Genomic DNA, 18,217 nt, shown 5'->3' on the forward strand with positions numbered 1-18,217 from the left:
GAGGTGCAGACTGTGTAGGAAGAGAATTCCATCTCTGTCTGGCAATTCAGCATTCACATGCCATTACATCTGAGTGGAGAATAAATGTCTTCAGGACACCTGGCGCCAAGGCTGTGACTGTCTGGTCTCTCGGGCTCATTTCTGACAGAGAACAGAAAGACCTTGGAGTACAAAGACAACAGGCTTGATTATGTGAGTACACAGGAAGGTCTCCCAACATTGTTGTGCTAATCACGTTAGCGGGCACAGACTCAAGGCAGGACAGATGCTAGGCAAAGGGCAATGGGGTTATGTTATCCTGATTAGAGGAGGCTTTGGGGGCTTTTGTGAATCTCGTTTCCTACCTCGGCGTCACCTTGCAGAGGGAAAACTGCCATCGGTTCTTTCTCTCGCTCAGTCTGTCGGCTTTTTCTTCTCTGTGTCTTTCTCCAGCATTCACAAGAACTAGTGCCTTAGCCAGTACCGATTGTGTATTTTTATTCAACAGGGCACATTTCTTTTCCTGTTATCAGCCGCCTACACACATCAGCAGTGAGTTGCGGGAAAATACTTTCATTTTCTTGTGGATTCACCCTGCTAAAAGTGGTTAAAAGCGGATTTGTTCCTTTGTGACATGTTTGCCTTGGTTCATATGAGTCTGCTTAACTCAAATCCCTCTGTGGCTCATATACAACCCTCCACCAGTTATCTAGAAGTCTAGTAACAGTTGAGAAAACTCTGCTATAGACATATTCACAGTATAAAGACTGATGTAAGTTATCCATAATCTTTTTGCAGGTGTATATTTTTGCATTATGCACATAATTCTAGTTCATTTTATATAATAATTCATTTACTGTCAATCAAGTTTAACTTAAGGAAAGATTTGGTCATTTATCTTAACTTAATCATTTGTATTTAGTATCTTCCGATACAGTCCCTTTCCTTTTTGTAAATCTTACTATATAATCAAAGTGCATACTGCTACATTACAGTTTTCCTTTAATGGATCTCATTCTTAAAGGAAACAACACCGTAAACACATTATAAAATACCATAAATATTTATTAATATAAAATACATGAATAAAAAAACACTGACCTAAAATGTAGGTGTTATTACTGCCTCAGCAAAGACAGACATTTCAGACAGCGCAAGTGTCTGTTTGGCTGCTTTCAATTTCCAATTTAAAATGATTCAACACTGCAGGCATTTTAGCTGCTTGTCAACTTTTTAAAATGCACGCCTCACTGGCACAACTTGTGAACGCACATATGACAGCTGGTGAGGGAACACAATGATTTAAAATAAATCAAAGATTACAATGTTGTTGGGTTTAAAATAGCTGATACCTACCAGTTAAAAGATACATATATTGGCTTCAAAACCAATCATCCTGACTTTTAAAACTTTGAATATTTGGCATTCAGAACATGAGGTGTTCTCTGAAGCTTACTTTAGCATACAGAAAATAGCAACGTGTATGAAAATGTGAACAGATGGCAGAAGTGATAAACCGTTGAGGTGACCCATAAAGACGGACTACTATAAATAACTGATGCATTTCTTCTGCTTCTTCCAGGATCTTATATGTTGGTGAACTCCTCCCAGCATGCCGTGGGTCATCGTGCTCAGCTGCTGCTGCAGACGCTGAGTGAAAATGACACGCACTGCGTCCAGTTCAGCTACTTCCTGTACAGCCGTGATGGCCACAGTCCAGGGGCCCTACGGGCGTATGTGCGAGTCAACGGCGGCCCGCTCGGCAGTCCAGTGTGGAACACGTCGGGGTCCCACGCCAAGCAGTGGCACCAGGTTGAGCTGGCTGTCAGCACCTTCTGGCCTAATGAATACCAGGTACAAACTCTCAGCTCCAAGAGATTCCTTAGTCTTACATGTGATGATGTGACTAGCGTGAATTTTTAACTTAGTGTTCATCATCATCGTAGTGTTACGACTTCTATTTCATGATGCTTTAATGAAACCAGATGCTCCTCTGACACTGAGGAGTTGAACAGTCAAGAGAGGTTTCATTTTCACGATGAAGATCTGCAGACACATTGACCGACATCTTGTGCAGCTGAAAAATGTTGCGCAGCGAGGCTCTGGTGATCACTACTCATTTTAGCCTCAAGGTGAATCTGGTGTTAATTACTTGCATTTGCAATTTAATTAGCATTGATTCCCTTGTGAACACAGCCAATGTTAGTGCTCGAGGGCCCTAACTAGGTCTCTTGTGGGCATGCCTGGTAGAGATTCCACCCACCGAGGCCTGTGCACTGTGTATTCAGCCGACTCCAACAATTTGTGTGGTATGTCATTGCCTACTTACAGTAGACGGACATTGACTGGCATCTACTGCCTATTGTGCTGTCTGTAGATGGCACAGTCAGGTGAGCACGAGGGATATCCATCTATTAATCCAATTTCTTTTGGAGTTGTCAAAAAGCAATTAAGTTGAGTAGTGTGCATTTTATCAAGAACTGTCAATCCCCCTCGACTTAATTACATTCGGTTCAGTCCCGCAAGATCTGACCTTCACTATGTAAATGATAGTCCTTTGTACAAACAGGGGGCTAGATGTAGGATGACACTGGTCATCTCAGAGAAAAATGTGTTGCTGTGGTTCAAGCACGAGGACATAAACAAAGTGTTGCAAGCTCTAGTCTCATTAGAGAGTTATTTTAAGCTGAAAAGGTATCTACTACTCTTACGAATAATAATATTTGAACACCTCGTCACTTTGACCAGGATAAAATGGTGATTATTTTGTTTCATTCAAAAAGATACATTATCCCATAACTCTTAGCCACCGGCACACTGTCAAAGCCTCATGGGAAAGGAAAAGTAAGACATTTTAGCAAACGTGTTTATTCGCTTTCTTGCTCAGAGTTCGATTGAAGAATGATACCTCTCTCATATCTGCACCCCAAATATGAAGCTAGCACCAGGTAACCTTAGCATAGCTACAACACACAAAGTATTAGCTTTAGAGGTGCTGGTAGGTGTTTTTTTTATTTACCAGGCTAGCTGTTTTTCTCCTATTTCCAGTCCTTATGCTAAGCTAAGCTAAGCTAAGCAGCTCCTGACTCTCGCTTCATATGTAGCATACAGTCATGAGAGTGATATCGATTTTGTCCTCTAAGTCTCGACAGGAAAGTGAACAAGTGTTTTCCCCAAAATGTGGAGGTTTCCTTTGAAGGCAGACAAATAATCCTTCTGTCTGGCCAAAATTTTGCATTATTTACAGTCTATATATATTTTAAAATGAGAACATAGACAGTAAGTCAAAGGAACTCATAGCTTTTCAGAAATACCTTTGAAATAAAACCTCCATGTGGAGCTGAGGTTACAGACGTTGGCTCTTTATGTACTGTTTTCTCGGGTGTCATCTCAGTATAGTTACAAATCACTATACAGGAAGACTGCAAGCTCCACTAATCAGCGCTACTGCCAGTCACACCTTCTCTTGAGCTTTGCCCCTCACAAACAGGCTAACAAGGACTCTTGCCAGCGAAACTGTTCATCAGCTCAGTTTTGAAACAGATAATTCATGGCATGTCCAGTGTGAGTCATTACTTTTACAATATTAAATGTATTAAATAGCTGTTGCTCTTGTGCTGAATGTTTAAAAATGAGAGCGAGCTGAAAATGGTCGAGTGTCTCTGCTGAGGAGCGCGTCACTGCTGATGGATGCAGTGAGAGCTGAGCTGTGAGCTCTCTGTTATAAAACAGACTCTATAACCACTATTCTGCCCTATCGCCACATCGGGACAGATAAGTCATGAATACAATAATAACATGTTTTATCCTGCCTTCTCATTTTCTGTCAAGTGCTGTTGAATTCTGTGTGCTTAGCAGTTCTGCTGCTCTCCTCGCCCTCCCTTCCTCTCTCCCAGTGGAGTTGTGTACTTTCTTGTCTCACAGTCCTGTAAATATCCCAGTAAACAGTGATGGCTCATAGGTGAGTCAGAATTGTGCTGTGGCTTCCAATGAGAGGCTCCAGTTAGGAGAAGGAGGCTTATAATGGGCTTATGAGGAGGAGTAGATGACTCTGAAGACAGGCCAAACAGTACAGGAGAAGGAGATGGGCCTAACATTTAAATTAGTATTGACAGTACAGCCTTTTAATAGAACAGCTTAAACTGCCAATGGCCTAGCTTTTATGTTGTGGGGGGCCAGTGTTCAAAGTAATTGGATTAAATTTGATAATATTGGGGATTTGGTCACCAGGTATAGGCCCCATTACAATGTATTTCTTTGCAGAATATATGTAATTAAAGGAATTTGCTTCCTCTCTCATTTCACATTATACTTTAACTCGACTGAGCTTGTGCTGCTTCTCAATACAAAGAGAGCAAAACAAACTGCCCCTCATCAAAGTCACATATACCACAGCTTACTTTGCTAATCCCCCCAGCAACCTCATCACTGTGGAATGACACAGGGTCTTGCCTTTGCAGCACGTCACTGCGCTCAGTTACACGGACCAAACAGACAAGTGGGGAGGTGTAAGGCTGAATGTTTTCTTTAATAGCATCTTAATGCTAGCTACCCTCTGTTGTTAACCAGCAGCAGTGCAATGAAAGCAGATGGGTAAACACAAAAAAGGAGAACAATGGGAGTCTGCCATAGTCTGGTTTGCTTCAGCACAGTTCTCTTGAAATTCACTCGAGACTTTTAGCTCTTAAGCACGTTCGCTGCAGCTTGTGTGACTTTAAATACTAAAGGGTTTGGGTTGTATCAGCTCCATAGCGAGTCTAATACAATCACTTTGGATTTTAAGTGATAGGCAGGCAGATTTACCCTGTCATTAAACTAGCAAAGCACTCTTTTGAAGCAGAGGTGGAGAATAGGCACCTCTTATCATTGTCTCTGAGTGAAATAAATCCCAGGAGAATGCACATCATTTTGGAGACGATTTTCAGATCTGCAGGTTTTTCCACCTTATTAGATTTCAGGTCATATTAGAGCTCCCAGTTCCTTTGCCTACAGCACAGGGATACAAAATGTCAGTATAACCTTTTGCACTGCGCAGATACAGATGTGAGATTAATCTCAAGGTTGCTGGGTTCATGATTTAGGGCGTAATGGAATACCTTGTTTACAGCACACACAGTCGCTGTTTACGTCTTGAAAATGTCATTGTGGAGCGTAATTAAAAACAGTCAAAGCAATTCTCAGATAATCACCAAAACTAAGAGAATTAATGTGCTGAAAATTAAAATCATCCCTGTCTTATTTGCTCACCTGCCTCGGGATTTGAAAAATTATTTTCTTGATTACTTACTTGAGTACTTTATTCATGCATGACTTTCTCTCAACATGTCCATGTTTCCATTTATTTTCTTATAAATCCTGAGTTCAGTCATGTTCTTGGAACAGGCTGCCCTTTATATTAATATCAGGGGATGACAAGCATTACACACACGTCACTTTCTCCTATCACAGTTGTGAAATTGGCATTTGGAGTTCAATGGATTTTGGGAGAGTAAGATCACCTTGAGATGTCTTGATTGAAGATGTCGTGTGTGTCTGGTGTACATTGTCATATTTCTCTCTGCCTCTTATTGGTAGAAGTGTTTGCAATACCTGGAGAACCTTGTTATCAATTATTAAAGATGTTATCCAGCCCTCCAAGACTGCCAACTCCAGCTGGAGACAGATCCCCCTCCCCTATTTACCGTCTCTCTACTTCGTCTCCTTCAAAATGTCAGAATCTTCTTCAGACTTATCCCCTTTATCCTCTCTTTCTTAATACAATACGCACATATCATGTCAAATGTACATTGAGAGAGTTATTTCTTTCGTTGCTCCTGTCCATGCTGGTCATGAAATGGTGTTGTCCCTTCTTCACTCTAAGAAATGAGGGACAAGATCCACAGTCCTTGTTTCGTGCAAACATGCATTAGTTAATCAGAAGCTAATATGAGGCTTTAACAGTCTAAGGTAGTCGAATTGAGTGGGTATCTTTATATAGATAGTTGTGTGTGCTTCAGATTTCAAGCCTACATATGGACACAAACCTATAGACTACCAGGATGTATCAGTCTGCCACACACTGACACACTGTCTAGGAAAGAAAAAGAGGAATTTCAAGACTAACTTCAGACTTTCAGACTAACTTTCGAAAATAAATACAAAAAACAAACTAAATCTGGAAGAGAGACACTTGGAAGGTCTCTCTTCACTGCCACTTTGGACAGGATGAATGATTGCAGCAACCAAAAACTCTCTCAATGGACATATGACACGTGAGCATTGCATTAAAGGTAGGTCAACATTTTGGGAAATATGTTTATTCATTTTCTTTCCAAGAGTGAGATGAGAAGATCAATATCAATCTCATGTCTGGTTAGCCTAGCTTAGCCTAAAGACGCAAGAAGCAAGAGGAAACAGTTAGCCTGGCTCTGTCCAAAGTGCAAAAATGGTTTAATGGATAGTGGAATAAGTACTATATCTCCCCTCTAAATGTGAAGCTATAGCTTTTTGTCTTTATGCTAAGGTAGGCTATGCTAACCAACACTGAACTTAAGGCATGACATGAGATTGGTATCGATTTTCACAGCCGCGGCAAGAATAAGAATAAGCACGTTTCCCAAAATGTTGAATTTCTTAAAGACAAACTTTATAAATATTGTAGTCGTACAGATTTGATTGTCACATTCTGTACACATCTAGCACTTCATAACTTTTCCCATGACGCCATTTTGTTTACTTATTAGACTCGTTGCTTAAAAAAAAAAAGTGGGAGGCACATCAAAGACTTGTAAATGAGAATCCTCATGTCTCAGCTTTGTCTGATAATAATTTTTCCCCGCTGTTGCCTGCTGAGGGTCCTGCTAGCTGAGCCTAGAGCTATGGAAAAGGGTTTTGTGAAATACTGTAGAGAGCGAATTGAGATTCCTAACACTTACACTTTATTCCCAGACACAGACTGTTATCCTTTGACATTTTCCTCCTGAACAGATTTACTTCACCACGTGACCTTTTTGCCTGTGAATATTTAAGGAGTTATTTATCTATGGCTGCGTCTAATGGTGAGTGAAAGCCCTCTGTGTCCTGACTGGAGTGGGAAAGGTAGAAGCTGGTTCGTAGGGCCAGATAAATCGTCTCTTGAGTTGTATACATTACAATTGCTTCTAAAAGCCAATATTACGGAGTAATGTAATATGTTCTCCTAATGTGCATTTTATAACGGTCATAAATCACTGCGTGTCACACTTTTATTTTTTTCTTCGGAAGATGATTCCTGCGTTTTTTATCTTTTGGAAGTAAAGTAGCCGTTCATTAGAATGAAGTACAGCCATATGGAGGGTTTCATTGGGAAAGTGGCTTTCAATAAAAATCTGGGAAGGTTGTTTATTGAAACAAATGCTCTGAATGTCTCCCTCTTAATAACCTCTTATCCTAATGTCTAAGAGGACTGAGGATTAACTCGTAATCAATCTCTTATTGAGTGCTTTAGCTCAGCAGAGAGTAATAACACCTTCAATTACACTTTCAAGACACTTTTTCTCTTCCTTGTATACCTTGTTTTTTAGTCTTATGGCATGGCAGTGTGTGCTTGCACAGCTAATTCAGGTCAACATATTGAAGGATATTGTGCTTTAATCATAGCTGTAAATATTGTATGTTTATGCAGGAGCACGACAGGAGGGAAGGAAGGTGGCAAAAGGAAAAGATGGACAGCGAAAGAAATGAAGGAAGACAGTGAAGAAATTAAAAGAGTGAAAGAGTGAAATGAGAGAAGAGGATCCTGCACAGGCTTTAAAGAAAATAAACCACCTGAAATAGAGGGAAAAGTGGAAATGATGAAAGCAGGAAATGTTAATATGTCTTTTTTAAAGCAATGGCATCTTCCAGCTCAGGTTCCAGCAGTGTCTGGGAACAAACAAGAAAATTGACTCTGGCAGAAGGAGATTAGCCTCAGCGTTCCTTCCTGAGCCGGAGGAGAGCAGCCAGCTATAGACAGAGCAGGGTCACTCAATACTGAGACCCAGCAACCAGGACCTTCCCTCCTGCTTTCCCTTTCACCTCTCCACCCCACTCCACCTCTCCTTCTGTCAGCTTCTAGCCTCCCCTCTCTTCCCTCTGCACACTGCGTCTCATTCTGTCAGGAGTTTTTTAGGTGACCCCAATCTCCTCACATCCCATCATGATGTGTCGGCGTAGTTGCCTTTAAGGGTCGTGCATGGTCTGGGTTGTTGTCACACCAATTGTTGCTGTAATCACACGTTTCCTTCCCAAGTCCAGAGAGGTGGACTGTCTCTGTCCTGCTGACTGTGGAAGGCTGGAATTTGTGCCAGAGGTCCTGGAGGTGTTGTTGACTCTTGAATTAGGTTTGCAAACACAAGAGGATTGTGGTGGTGAAGATAAACTGTGTCCTATTGGTCTGAGTATCAAACGTCAGTACTTTTTGTGTGAAATGTGTCTTCAGCAACGTGTTTAAAAAACTGTTAGATACCAAAAGTTGGCATTGAATGTCTCGTCCAATTGTTAATTTTGCTTACTTCATTTTTGATGAGCTATTTAAATAATAATGTTGCTAATTATTTATTATTTTATGGGGGGAAATGTTCTTGTATGCTGCATCTGAAGAAATTTGGCTTATTTTGTTTAAAGGGAAAAGGGTTTTGAAGGAAAATTCCTCAAAGTGAGGTTTCATGAAGTATCATTTTGGTATTTGCACAGAAAATCAGGTACTGGTATCATGCCTCAAAAAATTCTAAGGGATACCCTTGAAAAATCATTGGTTAGAAGGTGTTTTGACTTGTCTTGATGTAATTTAGTTATGTAATATGACTAATGCATTTCAGAAGTTTGGCTTATTTTGTGAAAAGAAAAAGGTTTTTGTAGAAAATCCTTTTAATATTCTTCAAAGTGAGGTATTAAAAAAGTATTCTGACAAAAAAAAAAAAAATCTTACCCCAAGGTGCTTACGTCTTTCTAGGCTTTTCCTGAGATTTCACCCACATCTCATGCTGCAGCGGCTGCCTTAGTGTAATAATTATACACAAATAATCACTGGTGGAGCCACTGCCACATGTCAGTTTTGTGACTTTGAGAAGAATGAGCTCCAGTCTTGCACAGCCTATTCCAGCTACGCCTGCGTGTAAACACAGACATCAGACACACACATTTAAAGTAACTCGGAGGATATAAGATAGTTTGAGTGTGTGGCGGCCTCAGTAAAAATCAAGACCCGGTGATAGGAACCATGTTGTAATCATTTGGTCAGAGGATTATGAGAAACAATAACTCAAAGCTGGCCTTCGATCAAACGTGTGGATGGAAGACCGTCCTTGGTGCTGCGAAAACAAACATCACCCCTGTGTCTCATAACTCTCTCACTATTACTGAGGATGGTGATTTGATATTGATTAGGTTTCATGAGAGCCCACTGCTCATCCAGCTTATTGTTCCATAGGACGGTATGGAGCTTTGTCCTCCCTTGAGTCTCGTGGCCCTGTGCAGGCTGTATTATCTGCTGTTATGGCTTCACAGCAGCCTGCACCCTGAATGTAGAATGGGGCTCATGACTCAGGCGCCACATTGTGTGCTTCCTGATAAAGCTATTATTTCTCCTGGCCCTCCGGACTGAGGCAAAATCGTATCCATCTCTCTATTTTTATGCTTGTGTCTTTCTCTTATTTCTCTCATTGTCTAGCTTTTTGTTTTGGGTCAGCAGATGTGCACTGATGTGGTGATGGGCTTGTTTGTAATTAATGCTTCTGTCACCGAAAGGGGACAAGAGCAATAGAATTCACACAACCTTCAATGTTCTTCAGAAAATTGCTCTTATACTTCAGCTTTGAGAGCGTAAGGTTAGCCACAAGTGTGTGCTGTATCTCTTGGTTATGAATTAAATCTGTTCATTGTGTATTCACGTTCACTTCACTTTTGCAGGTACTGATTGAGGCGACAGTTTCCAGGGAGCGGCGAGGCTACATTGCCATAGATGACATCATGGTGCTCAACTATCCCTGCTGTAAGTGCCACTTCTGTCAATGAATTGCAATTACAGAAGGTGCTGGAGGGAGAAAAAAAAAGGTTTAGTGGTTTGGGGGGGAAAAATGTATTTCAAAGCAGCATGAAACATAAATAGGATGAGGAGAAGAGTAATGGCTGATCGACCTTTTATATTAGTGCTGCAGGTTGTCCTGAGTCATCCTGCGACAACAGCAGTGCTATTAAAACACTGTGACACTCAAATGCCAACACTCCCTTCCACCTGAAAACACACCTGCCATTCTGCCTCTGGCCTTGTTTGAGAGCCAAATGTATTTGTTAATCAGTGAAATCTTGGCTTTTCTCTGGCCTGAGTGGAAGTGTGGTGTAGCTTTTTGTCATGAGTCACTTTGTACAGAGGGGTTTCTCCCACCAAGCACTACATTTCAAAGCTTTATAACAATGTTGTTGTTGGTGATGTCTGTTCAGTGTGAGGTTTTTCTTGTAACCAATAGCTCCCTGCAGCGGAGGGCTTTTTGCGTCAGTGGTGGAAAAATGAGGGTAGCAGTTCAGTGTGTTGTCAGCCCCCTGAGGACGTTGTGTAAAACAAATTCACTAACCCCCCTGAGCTTAATACCTGGACAAAGTCTCTCAGTGTCACTTGCACACTCCCTGTACAACCCACAGCTGAACACAAGGGCTCATAGAACATTTAACACCCAAAGTCCACACTGCTTTCAAGTGACTTACAGTATATAACTGACACAAGCTTGAAGGACATTTTTCTCTCACAGGGATTCAGTGGCATATCCCTTTTAATAATTATATATCCCCTATTGTTATCACAATACTGTTTGGAGATGGACTTTTCAGGCACGTCATGTTACTGAGGACACCACCATTGATTTTATTAAACAAACACAGACTATGAGATCGGTTCGTACCCTTACTGCATGCATACCACCCAGTCAGCCACCCTGTTTCTCCCCAAGACAACAGATGGCATCTTCTGAATGCTCCCACTGTGGCCATTAAATAATTAAGACTCTCATCAAGACCTGAGCATGCCTTATGATGTGGCACATGGCCAGCCTGCATTACTTGGCAGCGAACAGCACAAGGAAAGGTGCGAAAAAAAAGTTGCAAGTGTCGCATAGTGAAAAAAGAAAAGAAAGGCTCAACAAGTTCCTTTTTGTGAATTCTGGATAGAGCATGGTTGACATTTCTGTTTTATTCTCCTGAGTCTTAGTCTTTGACTCTGAAACCAGTGTTGCACTGCAATGAAATATTTATCGCGTTAAAGAGTCCTGAGGATAAGATCTGACACATTTAGCTGTATAACACCGCAGTTCTTGCCAACTGTATGGCCTGTTTTCTTTCCATTCACACTCATTTCAGTGTTTGTTTATGTTTGGCTCTCAGGCATGAATTATGAATTAACCTTAGGAGGGAGAGTCACCCAAAGGAAACATGGCCACCTGTGGGGTACAGATGTGAGCATTTTCCCTTACTGTACACAAACAAGATCAACAAATTATCATCTTCCCCCCCGTTAGATAGCGACACAGTGTTGTGCAAAACCAAGCAGGAGATGTGTGAGACCCAAACATTTGCTTCTCCCTGATGCTTCAGCTTCACTGTTGCTCTGCCATCTCTTCCTGTCAATCATCCAGAGTGACATGTTGACTTGTCCTACCCCATTTCTCAGAGATGGCAAACAGCGCTCCTGGCGTTTACCCGGTGATTTGGCTCTGCAGGGGTCTGGTTCTCACTGCTCTATTGTTAATCACGGAGTTGGGTGAGAGGGCTACTCCCACACACTGACTCATTGGCAGCTTCGCACAGCATGCTGGGACATTATTAGTCAAAATGTGGAGGACTGATGCTTACTCTGTGGCTTTTCTTCTGCAGATTCACTCCCACATTCTGCTCGTCTATAGACTGACTCTAATCTGATGTTGTTTGTTAGCAATCTGGTAATGGACAATGAGTGACCTCCTCAAAACATACATTTACACACTAACATGCACTTTTTGTCTTCTTAAAACCGTATATTTTAACACTTTCGCTCATTCCAACGTGGAATTTTATCTTAATGTTATGATGGACATACAGTACATGTCCACACAAAGCTTTGATGTGTTCTGGAGAATCTGGAAGTGGGAAACAAGTATGCAACAACTTCTATCCTCCACTATCAACACACAAACACATGCAAAAAAAAGCTATGCATAATATTTCTTAAGAATATTAAGTTATATACATTAATACAATCAAAGCATAAACAAAGCACAGTGCACAATACAAAATTGGTATAGAAAGTACTCGTGTTTAGTGCTGCTTTATTTCAGAAAATCTGTTATTGCTTTATGTTTTTGGTGAATATTTGTGCTATCAAATTCATTATGAACAAACTTTGGACAAAGTTCTCTCAAACAGGACTGCCTGAAATTTTGTGTTTTTGTATTTGGTAAAAATGTGCCTTGTGTAGCTGACTGACATGATTGGCTAAAAGGTAATGGTGTCTTTTCATCTCACTGTGTTTCTTTCTCCGTCTGGTTCTTTAGATAAGGCGCCGCACTTCTCCAGGCTGGGAGATGAGGAGGTCAATGCTGGGCAAAATGCTACTTTCCAGTGTGTTGCTGCTGGAAGGGCATCAGAGGCTGAGAAGTTCCTGCTGGAGGTCAGTGGTTTAACGGTGGAGTTTATAGCTAAAGGAACTTGTATGTCTGACTCAGATGTGTGTGAGTTTTTTGTATTTTCTACTTCCAAAACAGTTAACAGTACAAAGGAAAACTGGTTTTGGTACTTTTTCAGACTTCTTGAGAGTGAATCCTCTTTGTTGAAAACACCCAGACTGAAAGGGACACAAAACGACAGTGCTTTGTTGTCATTTAGCAGCTCTTAGTAGTCATTTTGCCTCTCTTTGTGTCTCTTTGTTGTTGTTTTGCGTCTCTTTGTGTCTCTAGAGTTTTTGCATGTCATTTTGGTTGTTTTGCCTGTTTTTGTATTTGTTTTGCATCTTTTTGTATTTGTTGTGTGTCTCTTTGTGTCTCTGTAGCTTATTTGCATCTTTGTAGTTGTTTTGCGTCTCTTTGTATTTGTTTTGTGTCTCTTTGCAGTTGCTTTGTATGTCTTTGTGTCTCAGTAGCTTATTTGCATGTCTTTGTAGTTGTTATGCATCTCTATGTGGTTGGTCTGCTTCTCCTTGTAGTCATTTGATTTCTGATACCTGATATTTTAGGTAAATCAAGACTTCTTTCCAAATCACAATGTGTAACTAAATGTATGCCCTCTACATACAAAACCACATTTTTCAGTGCAGGGTGTTTCCCTAAATAACCATTGCAAGGTTTTCTCTATTTTTGAATCATTATCTGTCCCAGTCGTGTTATATGTGCTTAAATAAAGATTTTAGACGGCAGTCTAATGCTGTGAAGGCCATGAAGGCCTTGATTCCTCCTCGCTTCACTGCCTTTGAAAAGTTACATTGCTTATAGGATCATAGTGTTTTTTGCTTTCCTCACTGCCTCATGTTTTTATTCAGATCATGTGCTGTGCTTTAGATATCTGTCTTTTTATCTCGAATAGCTTGCTCTGTGAAGGTCAAACAGGCCATACGGTCCTTAACTCTGGTGGGAAGAACTCTGTGGTTTAATAGTCCTCCACTTTATGTTGCCTTGATTAAAGGACCAAACGTCATTGTGCTGTAGGGCTCCATTTTTTTTTCATCTCATGCTGCAATGACTGCGCAGTCACACATTCACTGCCTATGCCAGCATCTTACCACCCACTACAGCAAGTGTTAATCACGGTTGACCTCAGGCAAACCTACTGTATTGTTTGAAACTGGGAGATGTGTGATTTATGTAATTGAAGCATCCTCGTTCCCACCTCTCCGAACACTTTATCAAACCACCCATTTGGTCACAACACAAGGATGAAGACAAATTCTTTGGGTAATTAGCTGCCATAACCATACAGGCGCCTGCTGTAATGAGATCTCCAGTCCACTGGAATGCTCTTTCCTGGCCTCTCCTCTACCTTTTACTGTCGTCTTCACCGACTTTCTGTCTGCTCTGTCTGCTTCACCCGTGTCTGTCTGAGCTGTTTCCTTCATATGAACTCATATCACTGGTGTTGTCTGTTGTTGTGCCCTTTTGTGTTCATTGTGTCTGCTATACCAGCTGCAGCACAGTCTTGGCTGCACACGCCTGCCAGATTAACAGATCGTTTTGTCGTTTCCTCGCCAATTAGCTACAGCCAGATTGTTTACGTAACATGAAGTGATCTCATGTTTATTTGATTTATCCTGATTTCCCCTGCGTCCTTTCTGTAGTCTAAAGGCCAGGTAGTGAAAAGGAGTTACAAAAGATACAGGGAGGATGCAGGTGGGTATGATTGGGATTTTTTTTCTTTCTTTGTGGTCACAAGATTTGTTGCCTGCTTAACCCTAATCAGCGGGTGTGTGTTTATGTGTTTGTTTGTGAAGGCTCAGCCCGAGGTTTGTGTGGTCTGTGGGTTTTTGAAGGCCAAAACCAGCAGTACAACAGAGGCCGAGATGGCCTAGCACAACCCAAAATTCTTCTTGTTAATCTCAGCATGATCACATGCTTTGGATTCTGTTAAAACCGTCAGATCAAAAGGATAAGTATCAAGATTCATGTCCACCATTTCACACAAAGAGAATGGCCTGAAAACGCGAGAAAAAAAATGTCAGATTCAATGTGTTTAGTTGAGGCTACGTGGACTTGACAAATGCTAGTGGTTTTAATGGTGTGGAACAATGTGAGAAATGCCTCTCACGGTGCAACAGCAAGGTGCATCATACAACATTCATTTGAATCGCACTCTCTCTCTCTCTCTCTCTCTCTCTCTCTCTCTCTCTCTCTCTCTCTGTTTTTTGTCTTTTCCTCTTTCACTTTTTCTCTTAGTTTTTCACTTTCTACCCCAACTCACGTTTCTTTATGTTCTGTTTCTGCTTTGTGATCTTCTGCTTTATGCTTAAACGAGCAGTGGTCTCTACCATTTTCTACTGTTTCTTCTTTTTTAGTTCTACACCAAAACACAAACTCTATATGCTTCTATTCATCCATTAGCCTATTTACTAAACTGATTAAATCTTAATGCATTAAAGCCCGTCTGCTTCCCAATTCTAACTGCTGAGCCGTTAAATGTTTCGGTTCAATAACATCGCACACCGAGGACGACTGAGGTTGTAGACGGGCTCCATTAAGGGACAACACTCATGACGTGTATTACCCCCATAATCACTATTATTTTAACAAGATTTCATTTGTTTTTATTAAAGCATGTCTGATTGTCATATTGCATGATTCAATCAGGGAGATGGTCCTGCCGTTCTAATTAAATTGCACACAATTAGACAATCCCCCTTTTTAATCACACAGCTCTGATAAGAACTGACCCAGATAGCAATAATTGAAGTGTGTGTTGTTACATTATTAGCGTGGTATCCCAGTAGTTCATTGGGCAATAACTGTGTATAAGGGCTACAGTAGGTAATAGGTAATGAGTGTTTGTGTGTGTGTTAATGGGGGGTTGGGGGGCCAAAATTAGTACCTTGGAACAATACAAAGACATACAACTGACTATATGCAGATGTACAAATGAAAACAGTGGTAAAATGTCTTCTGTCACTGTGGAGGGATTGCGTTACATGGAGTTTGGAAGATGTGGACATTTACCAGGCAAGGAAGTATACCATGCTACCAAGAGACTATATGGAGTTGCATTATGGGAAGTGTAGGATCCAGGGTTTTTGGAAGCTTGACTTGTACTAGGGGCTATAGTAACAGTCAAGATATCCATGTGTACATGTAGCCTATGTTTGTGTGTACCTATTGCACATGATGCACTATATGAGATGACATGTACCTGAGTGTGTGTGTGTGTGTGTGAGAGAGAGAGGGGCATGATGACCCGTCCTGTTTTCTCTGACCCTGCCCTTTCCTGCTTTCCAGAGACACAATGGGGACATTTTAACAACGGCGTCAGTCAAGCACTTGAGTCACCGGCGCTTTGTGGTATCCTTCCAGCTAGACAGTGTCCAGCGAACAGATCAAGACCTTTACCGCTGTGTCACTCAGTCCCCCAGGGGCTCTGGGGTCTCAAACTTTGCTGAACTTGTCGTCAAAGGTAAACGCTTTCTCTTTTTTTTGTCTCTTATTGTTCTCTTTTGATCTTTCTCACTCTTCTGTTTCTTTCATCCCAACCATCCTCCTGTTTTTTTGTGATACCATGATTTTCTTCTAGTCACAGTAGATTACTACATGTGTTTCAAATCAGAATTGAAAGTGAAATTGATCATAACAAGCAGTGATAACCACTAGTGTGAACACTTTTCAAATTACCCACAGGACATAATTTGTGCATGATGGTAGAAATCAGACACCTTTTTCAAATTTATTTCCGTAACTCTTTAATTACAAATTGTATGGTGTTCGACACACATGGAGACTCTTTGGATGGCAAATACAATCTCTCTGACGTGTTGTTTTCTGAGCTGGAGTTGTCAAATAGGCTGCTCTTCAGCTCTCTGTCAAAAAGCTGTTCACTTGACTTGGACTCCTGCAGACCCTGTCATATCATGTAGCACAGATGGTGACCTCACTCCTATTACTCACTCCAACCCCACAGCCTGACACCACTTTGACAGCATAGTAATGACATGGCTGTGGGATGGTTTGATGGCATAACAAACTCCAGCCCTCAGCAAAAGGAAGATGAGAAGGGGAAAAAAGGATGTGAAAGACTCCCAATCTCCTGTCGTCTACTGTATGCTCCTCCTGTTATCATGTTTTATGAAAAGAATGATGCAATGGCAGAAGAGAGTTAGAGAGAGTGCAAAATGCATTTTTAGCATTGCAAGTGGCATGGCTCTATAGATGGCAATTGCCATGAAATTTGGTGCAGACATTCATGTTCCCCACAGGATGAATTTTAACAGCTTTTGTGATCCCTTAATTTTTCCTCTAGCGCCATCATCAGGTCAGAATGGTTTGTGACTAAATACCTGCAAAACTAATGACGTTCTCATCAGCCTCAGCTGGAATTAGTTAATGTTAGTATGCTAAGATGCTAAGCTAATATGGAGAACATGGTAAACATTATACCTGCTTAGCATCATGGCACCACGGTGCCTGTGAGTGGCTGTAGACTCTTATTCTTGTTTTGTTAAAGCATCAAGTAAATCCCTTTGATTCATATGGTAGCATAGATTCGGTTTAGTATTGTCATACAGGCCAAAATGTTACTAAACCGTCTCACCAGCAGCTGCCAGTAAATGAGGAGTCAGTGAACGTGCTCATAGAAGGCCATGAAATCCCATTTAGTGTGCTCATACTCTCATCAAATAAGTATTATTGTATCCATGTGGTTGTTGCTTTCCTCCCTTTTTTTAATAATCAGGACAAAGATGTTATTTTTGGCACAGCTCATTCTGCGCCACGAGTAGATGTGATGGCCGGCTGTAAGTCACACTCAAACCAACTGGATGTAACTCTATAATGTATTTCACAGGAGCTGAGACCCAGTACTTAACGAGACTTTCATAAATCCCTTTCCCCATACTGCTTTGGTGAGAAGAGCCTAATCACCCCCTTAATGAGTTGGATCCACTCATTTCAAGACTCATTTCAAGACCGTAGATTGCATGTAGGAATCATGATGAAGCTCTCTTATTGCCCCATAGAGGACAGCAACATGTCCACATAATGAATAAAACATTTTCATCTTCCTACTGAAGGTACTGTATGTCTCTGGCTTTTGTTGTCGCCCCATAGTTGTTATATTTTGATCCGGAGCACATTTGAAGATATGTTTTCAGGGATTTGCATCCTGTTAAAGCATAAATTTCCGTACAGAGAAATCCTTAATTACACCAAAAGTAGCACTGAGAGCAATGTTTAGTTTGAGAAGAGCTCTGTATACAGAGGGTAAACAATGAAAAAAAAAAACCTAACACCTGAGAAAAAATGAATTGTAAAAAAGCAAAATAAATGAATTGAGTTGTGAACTTTAACTGTGGAAGGAGTGAGTGAGTTGTTTTAAATATGGCCCCACTGGCTGCTTGCCTGTGGCCTAAATTTGGCCTTTCATTATGGATGGAGTCCTTGACAGCTCAAAGATGAGCTGCTGCAGGCTAAGTCAAGGCAAAGGGAAGCAGCACAGAGTAGAGGTGAGGCGCTGGTAATGTTGAAGCCCACAGAGAGGAGGGCCATAAAAGACAGAGGCGCCTCTGCGGGAATGAAGGATTAGTCACAGCCAC

General features: G+C 41.2%; 1 protein-coding gene across 3 annotated transcripts in view; it reads left to right on the plus strand.

Annotated features, from left to right (window-relative positions):
- The window catches only part of ptprub (protein tyrosine phosphatase receptor type Ub), a 141,728-nt gene that overhangs the window by 74,473 nt on the left and 49,038 nt on the right, over window positions 1–18,217 (plus strand). For all 3 annotated transcript variants that reach the window (XM_070912479.1, XM_070912477.1, XM_070912478.1), the window contains exons 3-6: window positions 1,562–1,833; window positions 9,886–9,967; window positions 12,495–12,610; window positions 15,912–16,086. In XM_070912479.1, coding sequence (XP_070768580.1) covers window positions 1,562–1,833; window positions 9,886–9,967; window positions 12,495–12,610; window positions 15,912–16,086 — 645 coding nt within the window. The remainder of the gene's footprint in view (window positions 1–1,561; window positions 1,834–9,885; window positions 9,968–12,494; window positions 12,611–15,911; window positions 16,087–18,217) is intronic.

This window comes from Enoplosus armatus, chromosome 9 (genome assembly GCF_043641665.1).
Source record: "Enoplosus armatus isolate fEnoArm2 chromosome 9, fEnoArm2.hap1, whole genome shotgun sequence".
Classification (NCBI taxonomy): Eukaryota; Metazoa; Chordata; class Actinopteri; order Centrarchiformes; family Enoplosidae; genus Enoplosus; species Enoplosus armatus.